The sequence below is a fragment of the Geotrypetes seraphini genome, chromosome 3 (genome assembly GCF_902459505.1).
Source record: "Geotrypetes seraphini chromosome 3, aGeoSer1.1, whole genome shotgun sequence".
Taxonomy (NCBI): domain Eukaryota; kingdom Metazoa; phylum Chordata; class Amphibia; order Gymnophiona; family Dermophiidae; genus Geotrypetes; species Geotrypetes seraphini.
Genome location: NC_047086.1, coordinates 222,642,472 through 222,659,073, shown reverse-complemented (window position 1 = coordinate 222,659,073; position 16,602 = coordinate 222,642,472). Strand labels below are relative to the sequence as shown.

The 16,602-nt window shown below is 45.1% G+C and overlaps 1 protein-coding gene across 10 annotated transcripts in view; it reads left to right on the top strand.

Annotated features, from left to right (window-relative positions):
• The window catches only part of PRPF40B (pre-mRNA processing factor 40 homolog B), a 303,400-nt gene that overhangs the window by 256,314 nt on the left and 30,484 nt on the right, over window positions 1-16,602 (top strand). For 9 of the 10 annotated variants that reach the window (XM_033935778.1, XM_033935781.1, XM_033935779.1 and 6 more), the window contains 2 exons: window positions 7,159-7,245; window positions 11,585-11,687. In XM_033935778.1, coding sequence (XP_033791669.1) covers window positions 7,159-7,245; window positions 11,585-11,687 — 190 coding nt within the window. Of the gene's footprint in view, window positions 1-7,158; window positions 7,246-11,584; window positions 11,688-16,602 lie in introns of those variants that run through there. The other variant, XR_004538654.1, reaches the window with a different exon arrangement.

Sequence of the window (16,602 nt, the reverse complement as noted above, 5' to 3'; positions counted from 1 at the left end):
TCCTACCTCAACCTTGAACTTGATCATATTATGATCGCTGTTTCCCAACGGTCCAACTACTTCCACTTCCTTTGCAGGTCCCCTTAACCCATTTAGGATTAGATCCAGAGTGGCATTTCCTCTTGTTGGTTCTCTAACAAGCTGCTCCATGAAGCAATTTTGTGTAGCCTCCAGGAATTCTGTCTCCCTAGCGCATCTTGAGCTTCCAAGACTCCAGTCTATCCCGGGGTAGTTGAAGTCTCCCATAATGACCGTGTTACCGCTTTTGCATTCTCGCTTCATTTCGGCTTCCATTTCTTCATCGATATCTCCGGTTTGCCCGGGTGGATGATAGTATAGGCCCATCTTTATTTCAGGCCCTTTCCTTCACGGTATTTTAACCCATAGCGATTCCAGCTTGTTGGTTGCCTCTGCTGTGTCCATTCTTGTCGATTGTATATTTTCTTTTATGTATAGGGCTATTCCACTTCCTTTCTGTCCTGACCTATCCTGGCGATAGAGCTTGTACCCTGGCAGTGCTGTATCCCATTTGCTTTCCTCATTCCACCATGTTTCAGAGATTCCAATGATGTCTATGTCCTCTGCATTGGCCATGGCTTCTAATTCTCCCATTTCAAGTTTCAAGTTTCAAGTTTCAAGTTTATTAGCATTTTTTGAATCGCCTATCAAAATATCTAGGCGATGTACACTCTAAAAGCCACAGGTAGTGGTTTCACATATACTTTTGACATAATACAGACAATTTAAAACTAGTTTAGAGAACGACCATTACAAAACATTTGGGGTTAAGGAATGATAAGAGTAGGCAGGGAAGAAGGGGAAAGTTACATCATTTTTAAATATTAATATTTACATAAAGGGAAAACACAATGGGAAACAGGGGAATTGAAAAATACAGTATTTATATAAGAAGTATAAAAATTATGCGTGTTATAATATGTGTTCAAATGCATCTTGAAATAAGAAAGTCTTTAAAAATCTTTTAAATGTATGTAAATCTTTTTCTATTTTTATGTAATTTGGTAATGAGTTCCATAATGTGGGAGCCATAACAGAAAATATTTCATTTCTTCTTATGCCAATGATTTTTAAGGAGGGGATAGATAATAAATTTGAAGTAGATGAACGTAACGAACGTACTGAATTATATGGAATGAGCATTTTATTTCTTAGGCTCCTTGCATTAGTATATATGCAATTTAGATCCTGGTATTTTATTGTCTTCATTTGCTTTCCCTGTGCTTTGGTCTTTAGTTTCTTCTCTTTTGCTACAATCTTTCTAACCTCCTCTTCTGGGTTAGTCGACTCCTGTAATTTGTCCCTTGTTTCTTCCCAGCCTTTTTTCCCCTTAGTATCTTCACGGGATACCTTCTTCCGAATCGTCGATGCTTGGTCAACTGTTGGCTTTCCCCTTCCTTTTAGTTTAAAGCCTGTTCTATTCCTCTCTTGACGTTGTTTGCTAGAAGTCTAGTTCCAGCCGTGCTCAGGTGCAGTCCATCTCTCCTGTAGAGCTTGCTCTTGCCCCAGAACGTTGTCCAGTTCCTCACGAAGTGGAATCCTTCTTCCTCACACCATTTCCTCATCCACGCATTTATTGATTGTAGTTCCTCCTGCCTTTTCACATCTGCCCTCGGTACCAGTAGGATCTCTGAGAAAGCTATCTTCTGGGTCCTCATCTTCAGCTTCCTTCCCAGAATCTTGAACTGTTCTATCAGTGTGCTTCTTCTGTAGTCTCTCCTGCTGACATCATTTGTCCCGATGTGGATCATTACTGTGGTCTCTTCCGTCTCCGCTCCTTCCAGGATCTTTCCAATTTTGTCCACAATGTCCTTGGTTCTTGCTCCTGGGAGGCAGGTCACCAGTTGATCCTCTCTCCCTCCTGCTATGTGGCTGTCCATATGCCTCAGGATCGAGTCTCCCACTAGGATCGCTGACTTTCCCTTCTTCAATTTTCTCTTCGGTCTCAGGTCAATGTCCTTGGTGTGCTTCACTCTTTCTTTTTCAGGGCATCGACTAGCCAATTTATCCTCCTCGTGCGGTATTCCTCTGTGGGTGTCTTATTTGAGGTCATCTGCTTCTTGTTCTCCCTTCCATGTTTGTGTTGGTGTAACAACATTCGCCAGGGGAATATTCTTCACTTCAACACCCTCCCTCCAAATCATCCTCCAAGAGAGTCTGCTTCCAACCCTACACAGTCCTCTCTCCTTCTTCAGGAGGTTCAATCCCTGCTTCTCCTCAATGCTTCTCCTCAATTCTATCGAGGAAGTTCCTCTCCTTCAGCAAACTCAGGGATTTTACTCCCGCTACTTCTTAGTTCCAAAGAAGATGGGAGGACTTCGCCCAAGTCTGGATCTCAGAGCCCTAAACAAGTTTCTTGTCAGGGAAAAATTCTGCATGCTCTCTCTAACCATACTCTATCCCCACTTGGCTCAAAACGACTGGCTATGTTCTCTGGATCTCAAGGAAGCCTATACTCATATACCGATTCATCAGGCTTCCCGCAAGTACCTCCGTTTCCAAGTGAATCAGCATCATTACCAGTACAAGGTACTTCCCTTCGGCCTGGCATCTTCTCCACGGGTCTTCACGAAGTGCTTGATTGTGGTAGTGGCAGCCTCACGATCCCACCATCTCAGGTCTTCCCTTATCTAGACGATTGGTTGATCAAGGCCTACTCATCTCAGGAGGTTGATCTAGCGACAACTCACACCATCTCATTTCTTCAAACTTTGGGTTTTGAAATCAATTTCCCCAAATTGAACCTTCTTCTGACTCAACGTCTGTAGTTCATTGGGGCCATTCTCTGTTCATTGGGGCCATTGGGGACACCACTGTTAGAAGGCTTTTTCCTCCAGATCGTCAAAACACTCTTCTTCACCTGTGTCAGCAGCTGCTTCACATTGAAACAATCTCAGCGAGACGCATGATGGTTCTCCTCGGTCAAATGTCCTCCACAGTCCATGTACCCCACTTGCCAGACTGCATCTCCACATTCCTCAGTGGGTCCTCACTTCTCAGTGGTCTCAAGCGACAGATCGTCTCTCACAGCATATTTCTGTAACCTCTTCTCTTCAACAGTCGCTTCACTGGTGGATGACTTCCACCAGTCTCCAGAGGTCTCCTTTTTCACTTGCCTCCTCAACACAAGGTAATAATGCCTGGGGGGCGTACCTGGAATTCCTTCAAACTCAGGGTTATTGGTCCTCAGGGAGTGCAAATTTCACATCAGTTTACTCGAGCTCAGAGCGATGTATTATGCACTCAAAGCTTTCCAACATCTCTTGAGCCCTCAAGTCCTCCTCCTTCGCACGGACAATCAAGTAGCAATTTACTACATAAACAAGCAAGGAGGCACGGGATCTCTCCCGCTCTGTCAGGAGGGTCAGAAAATCTGGCTTTGGGCGACTGCCTGTGACATTTTCCTGAAGTCAGTCTATATTCAAGAGAAGAAGAATTTATTGGCAGACAACCTCAGCATAACTCTTCAGCCTCACAAATGGACGGACGCTCAGCTATGCAGCTCTCCATCCCATCTTTGTGCAGTGGGGCACGCCACAAGTGGACTTGTTTGCAGCTCCACACAATCACAAGTTGCCCCTGTTCTGCTCCTGACTCTACTCTCTTTACCGTCTAGAGGCCGATGCATTTCTTCTGGATTGGATGCAACTGTTTCTCTATGCGTTTCCTCCCACTCCTCTCCTGTTGAAAACTCTTTTCAAACTCAAACAGGAGTCAGCCACCATGATCCTAATTGCTCCTCGATGGCCCAGACAACATTGGTTCTCCCTTCTACTTCAGCTCAGCACCAGGGAGCCCATACCTCTTACCAATTTTTTCTACTCTGCTTACTCAGAATCACAGATCTCTTCTATATCCCAACCTGCAATCATTACACTTGACAGCTTGGAATCTCTCGGGCTGAATCCATCTGCATTGCGTCTCTCTCAGCCTGTCTGCAATATTATTGATGCCTCCAGGAAACCAGCCACTCAACAATGTTATCAACAAAAGTGAACTCGGTTTTTCTTCCTGGTGTCTTCTTCATCATCATGATTCAACTTCATTGTCAGTTGAACTAGTGTTGGATTGGGGCTACGGAGGAGGAGCTTACCCAAGATGGCAGCTTGAGGTCTACAGAGAGACACTGTCACGGTCTTTTTTGAAAAGTTTCCCTTCTTTGCCTGATGAAGCGTAAATCGAAGCTCCGAATCTTCCATGAGGAATCAGTTGCTGCACAGACTGGACCGATGGATCGCTTTGTGGAGCATAGGTCCCGAACAACACAACCGGATGATTTTGCCTTGGTAGGAGAGTGCACGCAGGCTGTCCCTAAACGGAGGCAGGAGGAGTTTTTACCATCATTGCAGTCAGCGGGGAGAGCAGAACAAGCTCAAGAAAACCCAGTGATAATGTCAGAGAGTAATACTGCGGTGAAAGGTACTGTTTTTTCCATTATAGGGCCCAGAACTGAGTTTGCCCCTCTACAGAGACCTAAGGTCTTTAACATGGAGTCCCTTTGGGAGGCGATTTGTAATTTACAATTGTCTCTGGGAAGTCAAATGGAACAGCTTTCCTTAAAATGTACTACAGTGTTCTCAGAAACCTGGAACTTATGACTAAAGTATTAACTTTGGAAAATAAATCGGATAATGTGGAATCCAGGATAAAGACTTTGTAAACACAAGCTCTAACTTGGGTTAAAGATAGTGCAAGTTTACACTTCAAACAAGAAATGATGGAAAACTCTATTAGGAGGTGTAATTTTAGGATTATTAACTTTCCAAAAATATTTCCGATGCCTGTGCTTGCTATGTTTAAAAGATATTTGAATGAAGTTTTGAAGGTACCGGAGACCTCACATCCTACTCTCTCCAAAGTATATTATTTACCTAGACGGATTAAGTCTCAAAGTCCTAACCAGCAGAATTTGTCTGTGGATAGTTTGGACTTATCTAATTTCCTGGAGAAGTCGGATACACGTTGCGGCCACATTACTGGTGCAATTTGCCATAGACTGATAGGGAATGGATGCTTAAATTGGTTTTTTTTTAAATATAAAGATGTTCCCTTTTTGTCTTATTTGATAAGAATGTATCCAGATGTGTCCCGTCCTATCCAAAAGAGAAGAAAACAGTTTTTGATTATGAGACCATAGGTTCATCAAATGGGAGCAATCTTTGTTTTGAGATATCCCTGCAAGTGCATTTTGGTGTTTAAGGAAAACAGATATGTTTTTTGAGCCGCAGCAATTATCTAGATTTATTTCTGCTAAAGGATAATCCACTGTTATTTCTTGAGTTTTGTTAGCTTGTTAGCCCAATAAAGAAAAATTCGGGACTTGTATAGCCTTATCTTTAGTTTACCTTTGAAAAAATTTTTGAAGTTGTTAAATCTCAGTTAAATTTTAGCTCCTTCTCCATTTATGGTGGACTAACTATAACCTGCAGCTTAAAGAATTATTATTATTATTTTTTCTCCTTCTTTTGAAATAATGATACATTGTAATGATATGTTTCCTATGCAGGTTGTGTTTGCTTTTTTGACTTGTATAATGGTCAATGGTTAAAATTATAAATAAATAATTTTTTAAAAAGAACTGGTGTTGGATTATTTGCTTCATCTGCCTGACTCTGGCCTCAAATCTACATCGATTAGAGTCCATCTCAGTGCTATTACAGCTTTTCACCTTCCAGTCGAGGGTAAACCTCTCACTGCTCATCCTTTGGTCTCCAGATTTATGAAGGGACTTTTCAATGTGAAACCACCTCTCAAATCCCCTCCAGTTGTCTGGGATCTAAATGTGGTTCTTTCCAAGTTAATGAAGCCTCCATTTGAACCAATAGCCACAGCTCATCGCAAGTTTCTCACCTGGAAAGTTGTATTTCTTATATCACTCACTTCTGCCAGTAGAGTCAGTGAGTTGCAAGCGTTAGTGGCAGATCCACCATTCACAGTTTTTCACCATGACAAGGTGGTTCTGCGCAAACATCCAAAGTTTCTGCCGAACGTTGTAACTGAGTTTCATCTCAATCAGTCAATTGTCCTTCCAGTTTTTTTTCCCTAAGCCTCATTCTCATGCAGGAGAATCGGTTCTTCACACTCTGGACTGTAATGTGCTTTGGCCTATTAAATCGACAGGACAAAGCATCACAAAAAGTCTCCCCAACTCTTTGTCTCATTTGATCCTAACAAAGTTGGGCCATCCTATTTCCAAAAGAATGATTTCCAACTAGTTGGCTGCCTGTATATCATTCTGTTATGCTCAGAATGGACAGCAACTAAGAATTGTGTCACAGCCCACAAGGTCTGAGCTATGGCAGCTTCTGTAGGTTTCCTTAGATCTACTCCTATTGAGGAAATCTGTAAAGCTGCCATCTGGTTCTCGGTTCATATCTTCACCTCTCATTACTGCCTGAAAACTTTTTCCAGACAGGATGGGCACTTCGGCCAGTCAGTATTACAAAATTTATTTTCTTAAAGGTCAACTCTCCCACCATCTCATTCTGGTTAGCTTGGAGGTCACCCATGTGTGAGAATATGCTGCCTGCTTATCCTGGGATAAAGCACAGTTACTTACCAGGGACAGCAGGCAGATATTCTCACATCACACCCACCTCCCCTGGTTGGCTTCTTAGCTGGCTTATCTGAACTGAGGTACTGTGCGCTTACGTCGGGCAGGAAGGCATTTGTGCATGCCTGGTGTGGGCTATCGCGAACTTTCTTAAGTCTTAAAGTGGCAATGCACTTTTAAAGTGTCCGTACTGCGGCTCCCTTGGTGACATCACCCATGTATGAAAATATCTGCCTGCTGTCCCTGGATAATACCCGTTACGGTAAGTAACTGTGCTGTCTAGGACTACGTAGTGCTATAGCTAGAGGATTTTATTGCCCTGTGTTAAAACAGCCTCCATCCCACCACATGGGCAGTGCAAATTCTGCCACTACATGCTCTCTCTTAGCAGCACTGTACCTTTTTTAAAGATCTATTTTGTGGCATCACACCATTCATACCCCTAACCCCCCTAAATTAAGGCCCAGGTAATTCCCTGGTAGGTATTATATCTCATGGGTTTATTATGCCTATGGAGTTGGGGGGGGGGTTAGATTGTACTGCAGTTAAAAACTCTTTTGATATCTGTTTTGACTGTTTTGATACAGAATGAATGTCAGCATCATCACTCCAAGAGCAAGAAGCATTCAAAAAAATCTAAAAAGCACCACCGCAAGAGATCACGCTCCCATTCGGTGAGCAGATTGAATATTTTGCTAAAGAGAAAGGGGTGGTATTGTGATGGGGATTAATTATGCAGTAGTGAATTGTGATGGATATATAGGCAAGTTTATCTCTGGCCAGAAAATCCTGGATTTGAAAATTTTTAAGGAGCACACAGTGGAGTTATAGGCACAGCAAGAGGTATAAAATTTTGCCACAAACTATCTTAAGTTTGTGTCGATGATCATGTACATTTGCACACTAAATCATGTTAATTGTAAAAAAGCCATTTTCTGTTGTGTGTGTTCATTTATTTTAATTGGCTCATTTTGGGGAAAAAGGGATTTCAGTGATCAGTGCTCAGAAGGAAGAAGGGAATACAAAATAGAGGGAGGAATCTCAGAGGAGAGAAATGAAAATGAATCTTGAGAAAGAGGGATAAGGAAGGGGACAGAGATAGGACAGGAAGGGAAGAAGAACAAGAATCAAGGAATGGAGTTAGAGGGATCGAGGATCATGAAAGGCATGTCCCCTCACACCTCTCTAGCTGGTACTGATTAGAGAGTTGCACGGGGACAGAAATCCCACCCGTCCCCGCCAAAGTTCCACCCGTCCCCACCCATCCCCGTGAGGAATCCCACCCGTCCCCACCTGTCCCCGTGAGGAATCCCTCCGTCCCCACCCGTCTCCGCGAGGAATCTCCCCGTCCCCGCCCGTCCCCGTGAGGAATCCCCTCCGTCCCCGCCCGTCCCTATAAACTTCAGAAATAGTTATTTCATTTAATTATGCTACTGAATTAAAGGCTCTGGTAGAAACCCATTTACAAACAAGCAAAAAGACTTTATTAATTTGGAAATATTAATTGGGAAGAATACATACTTTGTAAACGGGTTTCTACCAGAGCCTCTAATGTTTATAAATTTTTATCAACACAACTAATATACTACTTTATCCTGAAGCAAAAAAAAAAAAAAGAAAGAATTCTTTTCCTACCTTTGTTGCCTGGTTTCTGCTTTCCTCATGTTCTCATTCAATTCCTTCCATCCACTGTCTCTCTTCCCTCTGCGTCTTCCATTTGCTCAGTTACTGTGCCTCTCCCTTTCTCCCCCCTTCCAAATTGGTCTGGCACCCATCTTCTTCCCTCCGCTCCCCCCATAGTCTGGCATCTCTGTCTTCTTCCCTGCCAGCGTCTTCTCCCCACTCTCTCTTCCCCATTTCCTTTCAGCGTCCTTCTCCCCCCCATCTTCCCCATGTCCTGTCAGCGTCCTTCTCCCCCTCTGTCTTCCACATGTGCTTTCAGTGTCCTTCTCCCTCCTCTGTCTTCCCCATGTCCTTTCAGTGTCCTTCTCCCCCTCTGTCTTCCCCATGGCCTTTCAGCGTCCTTCTCCACACCTTTGTCTTCCCCATGTGCTTTCAGGTCGTTCTTCACCCCTTTGTCTTCCCCATGTGCTTTCAGCGTCCTTCTCCCCCCCCCCATCTTCCCCATGTCCTGTCAGCGTCCTTCTCCCCCCTCTGTCTTCCACATGTGCTTTCAGCGTCTTCTCCCCCCTCTGTCTTCCACATGTGCTTTCAGTGTCCTTCTCCCCCCTCTGTCTTCCCCATGTCCTTTCAGCGTCCTCCCCCGTCTTCCCCATGGCCTTTCAGCGTCCTTCTCCACCCCTTTGTCTTCCCCAGTGCTTTTAGCGTCCTTCTCCCCCCTCAGTTTTACTCATTTCCCTTAAGCGTCTTTTCCTCTCCACTCCACCTTTCCTCCCTTTCTCTCTCCCTGCCCCCTTACCTTCGTGACGCTTCCCCACCCACCCGACAACAGAACAAGCCCAGTCCAACAAACCTCCTTGCCCTTAACCGCAAATCTAAATTACCTTCTTACAGCTGCTGTAAGAAGGTAATTTAGATTTGCGGCTACAGGGTAGGGAGGTTTGTTGGACCGGGGCTGTTGTCGGTCGGTTGGTCGGGGAAGCGCCACAAAAGTAAGGGGACCTGGCTGGCTGTGCTGCACCCGGGGCGGACCGCCCCCCTCCCTTGGTAGCCACTCGAGCCGTGCGGCTACTCTCCTTCTCCTTACCTGCCCTGCCTGCAGCACAGAGCCGAACGGAAGTCTTCCGGACGTCAGTGCTGATGTCGGGAAGACTTCCGTTCGGCTCTATGCTGCAAGCAGAGCAGGTAGGGAGAAGAAGAGCCACGCAACTGAGTACATCTAGCCCCGCAGGAACCCCGCGACCCTCGGAGGCGTCCCCACGAGATCCCCGTGACCCTAGGGGGCGTCCCCACGGGATCCCCGTGACCCGAAGGGGGAACCCGCGGGATGCCCGCGGGTCCCGCGGGTTTCCCGTTGTCCCCGTTCCCTTGCAGCTCTCTAGTACTGATACCTTCTGTTCCTCAGACTTTTTCAGTCTCCTTCATTATTGCCCCCCCACACACACACACACCTTTCCTTCACCCTCTACCCCTTTCTTGCTCTCTTTTTGCTCATTGTCCTTTGTCAAATCTCTTTCCCCACACCCCTTCCGTGTCCCCTCTCTCTCTCTCCCACCAACTCACTTTCATGTTCTTTCCTGGCTGGACTGGACTGCTCAGGCTGCATCATCCCCTTTTTGCTGTCCAGGGCTGATGTTACAATTTGGACCATAAAGTAAGATAGACGTTTACATGGGAAAGGAGGCCCTAGAAGCAGAAGGGAAGACATGGTTGCAGCACTGTGTTATTGTCTTCTCCAAGAAGCCAGAATTGCACTAGGGGTGGAGAAATAACAGAGCCCCTGCTATTGCCTACATTCTGACTCCTCCATATGGTGATTTTATGAGGAATGGGGAATTCCATAAGAAGAGCTGGATTTTGCATTTTTTCCTACAGCCTTATAATTGTGACAGACCAGTAGCCCTAGCCATAGGTGACATGATAATACTTGAGAAATTGGGACTGAATATTAGTGCTGCCCGATTTGCTGATTCGAATCAATTCATTTTTTTTTTTAAATTGGGCTCTCTGATTCGTTCGGGTCTCCTAAAGCAGGAGCAACAGTGCTGCCTCTTGCTGGCCGTCCAGTGCTGCTGCTGCTCCTATTTTAGGGGGTGAGAGTCTTGAAGTGCTGCTTAGGCGTTCTTTCTAGTATTCTCTGGCTTCCCCCCTGGCCTTCCGATATCACCTTAACCGAATTAGGACAGCCTGTCGAGGATCACTGTTCTGTAGCGATCCTAGCAGGCTGCCATCATCCTCTGCAGCACGTTTCCTCTGCCGCGATCCCGCCCCTGATGTCAGAGGAGGGGCGGGACCACAGCAGAGGGAACGTGCTGAGGAGGACAACGGCAGCCTACTAGAATCACTACAGCACCGACGATCCTCTGCAGGCTGCCCTAATTAGCTGAAGGTGAGACCGGGAGGCCAGGGGGGAAGCCGAGGGACACTACAAAGAAGAAGGGAACATGCAGGCCTTCGGGGTGGGTGGCCCTGGTGTAGAAGTGCACGGAGGGAGGAAAGGAAGGAAGGGGGGTCCAAAGAGATGTGCATATACCAGACTGGGGGGGAAGAAATAATGGGTCTAAAAACAGAGGAAAGGGAGAGAGATTGTGGACAATGGGATTTGGGGAGGGAAGGAACAGAAAGGAAGAGAAGTTGGATACAAGGGGGGAGAATAGAGATACTGGATAGGAGGGTAGTTGGGAAGAGAAAGGGAGAGCTGGTGGACTCTAGGGTGGTGGGGAAGGAGGGAGAGATGTTGGATGAAAGCGTAGTTGAGAAAAGGAGAGATGATAGAAATGGGGATGGTGGGATCCATTGCTGAAGCAGTGGGGATGGAGACTAAAAAAGGAAAGATGCCAGACCTCCGGGGGAGGGAAGGAGAGGACAGAGATGGAAGATGGATGGTTAGGAATGAGAAAGAAGAAAATGACAAATGGGCAGGAGACCCTGGCAAGTGAATTATCAGAAGACGTTTGTCACAGAGCCTGGGACCAACATGATTTGAATAATGACCAGACAACAAAAGGTAGAAAAAATAATTTTATTTTCTGTTTTGTGATTACAATGTGTCAGATTTGAAATTTGTATCCTGCCAGAGCTGGTGTTAGACCGCGAACGTGAGCTAGGATTTAACAGAGAGAGGAAAAATATTTTTTGTTTATTTATTTTGTTTACATCACAGCACCAATGTGGGTAGGAAAGAGCAAATGGGATGGAGTGGATGAAGAGGCTATAAAATAAACCCACAAAGATGTTTTTAAAAAAACATCCAATTGAGCAGGAAAATTTAATTGAATTGAAAAATCGATTTAATAGGCTGAATTGAATTGAATTTTTTTTCTTGAATCAGGCAGCTCTACTGAATCTATCTGGTTCACATTTCCAGGTCTAAAAATATTTCTGAATTTCTAGGGTTCAGAGTCAGAGGATGATGAGCATCATCACAGACCACAGAAAAGGAAAAAACGGAATCATTCGGAGACTGGATCTGATCTCTCCTCTTCTCTAGATTCAGGTAAAATTTTTAGAAATCCTTAGTGACATAGATGATAGTGGAAAAAGAACAATTGGCTGTCTAGTCTACTGAAGTATTTCTTTCTGTATTGCAAGGATATATCCTATCTGTAAACCATAGGGTGTGACTGCCATCATCTACTACGTTACTTGTAAGAGATCACTCAGGATCACACAAGAGATTTTATGTTCTTCCTCCTTCATAATGCCACCATTTTGGATACAAGGTTTCCCCTTGGTTTATCTTTCCATAGTGCTTTGTGGATATGCATATCTCTACAGAATATACAGTCAAACCTCGGTTTGCGAGTAACGCGGTTTGCGAGTGTTTTGCAAGACGAGCAAAACATTTTCGCAAATTGTAACTCGCAAAATGAGCATTGACTTGATTTGCGAGTTCCCACACCCACGAACTGGCATCGCCCCGCAAACGCCAACCTCCGCAAACCAGCATCGCCCCCCCCTCGCAAACGCCTGCCCCCCAAACTGAAGGCTTACCCCCAATCTGTCACCGGCACACAGCACCAACCCACAGGAGGTGCTGATGCCCGAAGATTCTTGGAGAGAATGAGAGCCAGAAGGCCTTGAACATGCGCAGGTGCTCAAAGCCCAGTCCGGGAAGAGGCAGGATCTTCAGGCACTGGCACCGGCACCTCCTGTGGGTTGGTGCTGCGTGCCGGTGCCAGATTGGAGGTAAGCCTTCAGTTTGGGCGGGCGGGGGAGGGCAGGCATTCGTGAGGGGCGGCGATGCCGGTTCATGGGGGGGGGCATTTGCTGGTGGGGGGACGATGCCGGTTCACGGGGGGGAGATGTGGAAGCGCACCAGTGGCCTCGGGGGAGGGAGGGTCTTTTGGGGATGTGGTGGGATGGGATGGAGCAGCACCGATGGCCTGGGAGAAGGGAGATGGAACGAATCAAGCGAGATTCCCTTACTTCCTATTGGGAAACTCGCTTTGATATATGAGTAATTTGGTTTATGAGCATGCTTCTGGAACGAATTATGTTCAAGTTTCAAGTTTAATAAGGATTTGATTGATCGCTTAATCAGAATTCTAAGCGATGTACATATCAATAAAATTACAAAATTTAGGGAACAATACAACAAATGACAAAAACTAAGTCTTGCAAGACTAATTATAAACTAACAAGGTTCCATTGTATATGATTATTTAAAACCTGTGGAAAAATTACCTGTATATATTTCATAGAATGATTCAGGCAAGACCTCATACTTGAAGAATCTGTGATATAGTCATTAGAGGCCAACCAAAACTGCTTTTTTCAGTTTCTGCCAAAACTGAAACTGCCTCCAAAACTGCCTAAACCAGGGGTGCCCACACTTTATGGGCTTGCGAGCTACTTTTATAATGACTAAATCAAAATGATCTACCAACAATAAAATTAAAAAAAAAAACACAAAACACACTGAAAGGCAGAGAAAATGTTAATTATTCATATTCCGGGTTTTTTCAAAGAGGTCACGGCAGATGACTCTATGCAATGTCACCTCAGTAACAAAATACAAAAATAGACAAATACACCCCCTCCCTTTTTACTAAACCACAATAGTAGGTTTTAGCACAGGGAGTTACGCTGAATGCCTCGTGCTGCTCTCAATGCTCATAGGCTCCCTGCACTAAAAAACGCTATTGCGGTTTAGTAAAAGGGAGCCATAGTGCAAAATATAGACAGCAGATATAAATTCTCAAAACCGACACATTTTGATCACTACATTGAAAATAAAATCATTTTTCCTACCTTTGCTGTTTGATGATTTCATGAGTCTCTGGATGCACTTTCTTCTTCTGACTATGCATCCAATCTTTCTTCCTTTCTTTCAGCCTACTGTATGTTTCCTCTCCTCCAGACCTCATTCTCTCCCCCAACTTTTTCTTTCTGTCTCCTTGTTCCCCCTTCTTTCTGTCTCCCTGTCTGCCCCCTTTCTTTCTTTCTCCGTGCCCTCCCCCAAGCCACTCGGTTTGCTGCCACCGTCATCGGGGAACAGCCCCCAAGCCAATGCCGTCCCAAGCTTTCCCTGCAGAAGCGTCGCGCTGACCAGCATTCCGCTCCCTGACGTCAATTCTGACGTAGGAGAGGAAGTTCCGGGCCAACAAGGCATTTCTCCTCATTCCATCCAGCCTGAGCCCCATCTCTCCTTGATCCAGCATTTCCCTTCTGTGTCTGTCAGAATTCCATTCCACCTATTTTCCATCTCACCTATATCCCTATCTCACCACTTTTTCAGAATCTTCATTTGTCTCTGTCCTTGTCTTTACCCCATGTTCACCATTTGCCCTTTCAATGTCTTTATCTCCCCCCCACACACACTTTTTCAGCATTACTTCTATGTCTCTATTTCACCTCCTCTTCATGTCCCCTCTGTATCTCTATCCTTATTCAGTAGGTCCTGCTTACTTTTTCTCTTCTTTGTGTAACTATCTCCATTTTCAGCTTTCCCCCCTTTTCCTTTGTTAATGCACCCTGTAGCCAGAATCTTTCCACCCTCCCTCCACTCCGGCCCAGCCCAGTATGAAATATTTCCTTTTGTTTCCCTCCCCTCTCTCTCTCTCTCTCTTCTGCTCCCTCACCCACGAGTCCTGCATCTGGCCCTCTCCCTTCTACCTGCACCTGGCAAAACCCCCCTGCTCCGCGGCTCTCTTCAGCAACTCGTCAGCAGCGGTGATCAAGACAAGCTGCCGACATCGAGGCCTTCCCTCTACGAGTCCCGCCTTTGTGGAAAAAGGAAGTTGAAACAAGCGGGACTCGCAGAGGGTAGGCCCCGACGTCAGAAGCTTGTGTCGATCGCTGCTGCTGAGTTGCCGAAGAGAGCCGCGGAGCAGGGGGTGTGGCCGGAAGCAGGTAGAAGGGAGAGGGCTGCTGGAAGAGGTAGAAGTTCCGGAGAATGACACCGACCTGGGCCAGGATGATTTCTTTTTCAGACTGTTGCTGCTGCCGCCACCACGCCCCCCCCCCCCCCCCGAAATGACAAAAACAGCCTAATGCCCGGTGTCGGCGTCTTTGACTTCGGGGAGAGGAAGGCTGATAGGCCCGGTAGATCGGGACGGCAACACGAGTCTATCACAGAGCCCGGGATGGGCTCTGCGATCGACTCATGTTGCCTTCCTGAGCTACCGGTTGATCGCGATCGACGCGTTGGGCACCCCTGGCCTAAACGCTTTTGACTGAAGCTGAAAATGCAACTGAAACTTATTGCCTAGTTTTGTCTGAAGCAGAAACCAAAAACCTAAAAATTGATTGTGTGAATGTGAACCAATAAGGTCCACTGGGGATTGTCAGAGCTTGCAGTCAGCAGCCGCCTGCTAAACCTACAAGAGATGGTTACCCTCCAGTCCCAGGAACTGTAAGCACAGGCTGATAACTGGGAGAATCATTGTAACAAGGACTTCTGAACAAGTCTTGCAAGTTTAAGTTCCCAAGTCAATGCAAATGTAGTTAAATATCATCTGAGACAGGAACTTTATGAGAACATATACATAAAAAATCATTATTCTTACCCAAACTGCACAAGTAACAAGAGAAAGTAGCATTGAAATATTTCCCATTTTATATTTCATTATAAAACTAAGAACATGATGGAGATTCTTACTGTGGACATTATACCAGCCTGATGCATGATACAGAATTCAAAGGCACATTGATGCCTTTGAATGAGAGGACTATATGCTCTGAAAAATTACAATTGAGCAAATCATTTCTCAAATTATTTTCTAATATATAAACTTCATTTCACTGTAATATTTTTTCCTTACTAACACTATAATCTGCCCAGTACTTTACTTGAAACCAATCACTGTGAGTTCCTTCCTCACAAAATTTAGCTTCTGCACACTAGCGCTGCCCAATTCAGGAAAAAAAAATTTCGATTATCAATTTTTTGATTCCATTCGATTTTCCTGCCGGTGTTTTTTCAAACATCCTGGTGGGTTTATCTTCACCCCTTTTATAGCCTCTTCACCTCCCTTTGCTCTCTCCTACCCACACTGGTGCTGTGGTGTAAACAAAATAAACAATAAAAAATACTTTTCCTCTTTCTGTTAAATCCTAGCTCATGTTCGCGGTCTAACACCAGCTCTGGCAGGATACAAATTTCAAATCTGACACAAATAAAATTATTTTTTCTACCTTTTGTTGTCTGGTCATTGTTCAAATCATGTTGGTCCCAGGCAGTGGTGTACCTACCATATGTGACACCCGGGGCCCATCATTTTTTGCCCCCCCCCATCTGTACGAAAAATATGATTTTTAGTAACAAGCCACATGTCACATGAGTACCTAGGAAAAGGCAGCATCTTACATATGCAATGAGCAGTACAACATCAATACATCCATTGTAAAACTAAACAAGCCAGACTAGTACAGATCAATTCTACACCGTCAATCCTAACGGAAAACCATGTCTTTCGAACACACAGAACACAGAAAATACCTTCGCCTAGTATGGAATATGTCATCACAAACTAACCCCTCCCTCTTTTACAAAACTGTAGTGTGGATTTTAGCCACGGTGGTAACAGCTCTGACGCTCATAGAATTCTGAGCATCAGAGCTGCTACCACCACGGCTGGCGCTAAAAAACGCTCCACAGTTTTGTAAAAGGGGGGATAAAATAGAAATACATAGACAAAGGTTAAATTGAACCAGCAAGAAGCTGGATTCTGCATACAGTGCAACACCACAGAAACAGTGACACAGGTCTCCTAAAGCAACAAATAAATAGAAAATTTTTGTTCTACCTTTGTCTTCTCTGGTTTCTGCTTTCCTCATCTTCTTGTTACTCTCTTCCTTCCATCCACTGTCTGCCATCTCTCTGCCCCTATATGGCATCTTCTCTCCTTCTATGCCCCTTCTAGAAACTGTATGCCTCCCCCTTCCATCTCTCCTTTCACCCCCATTGG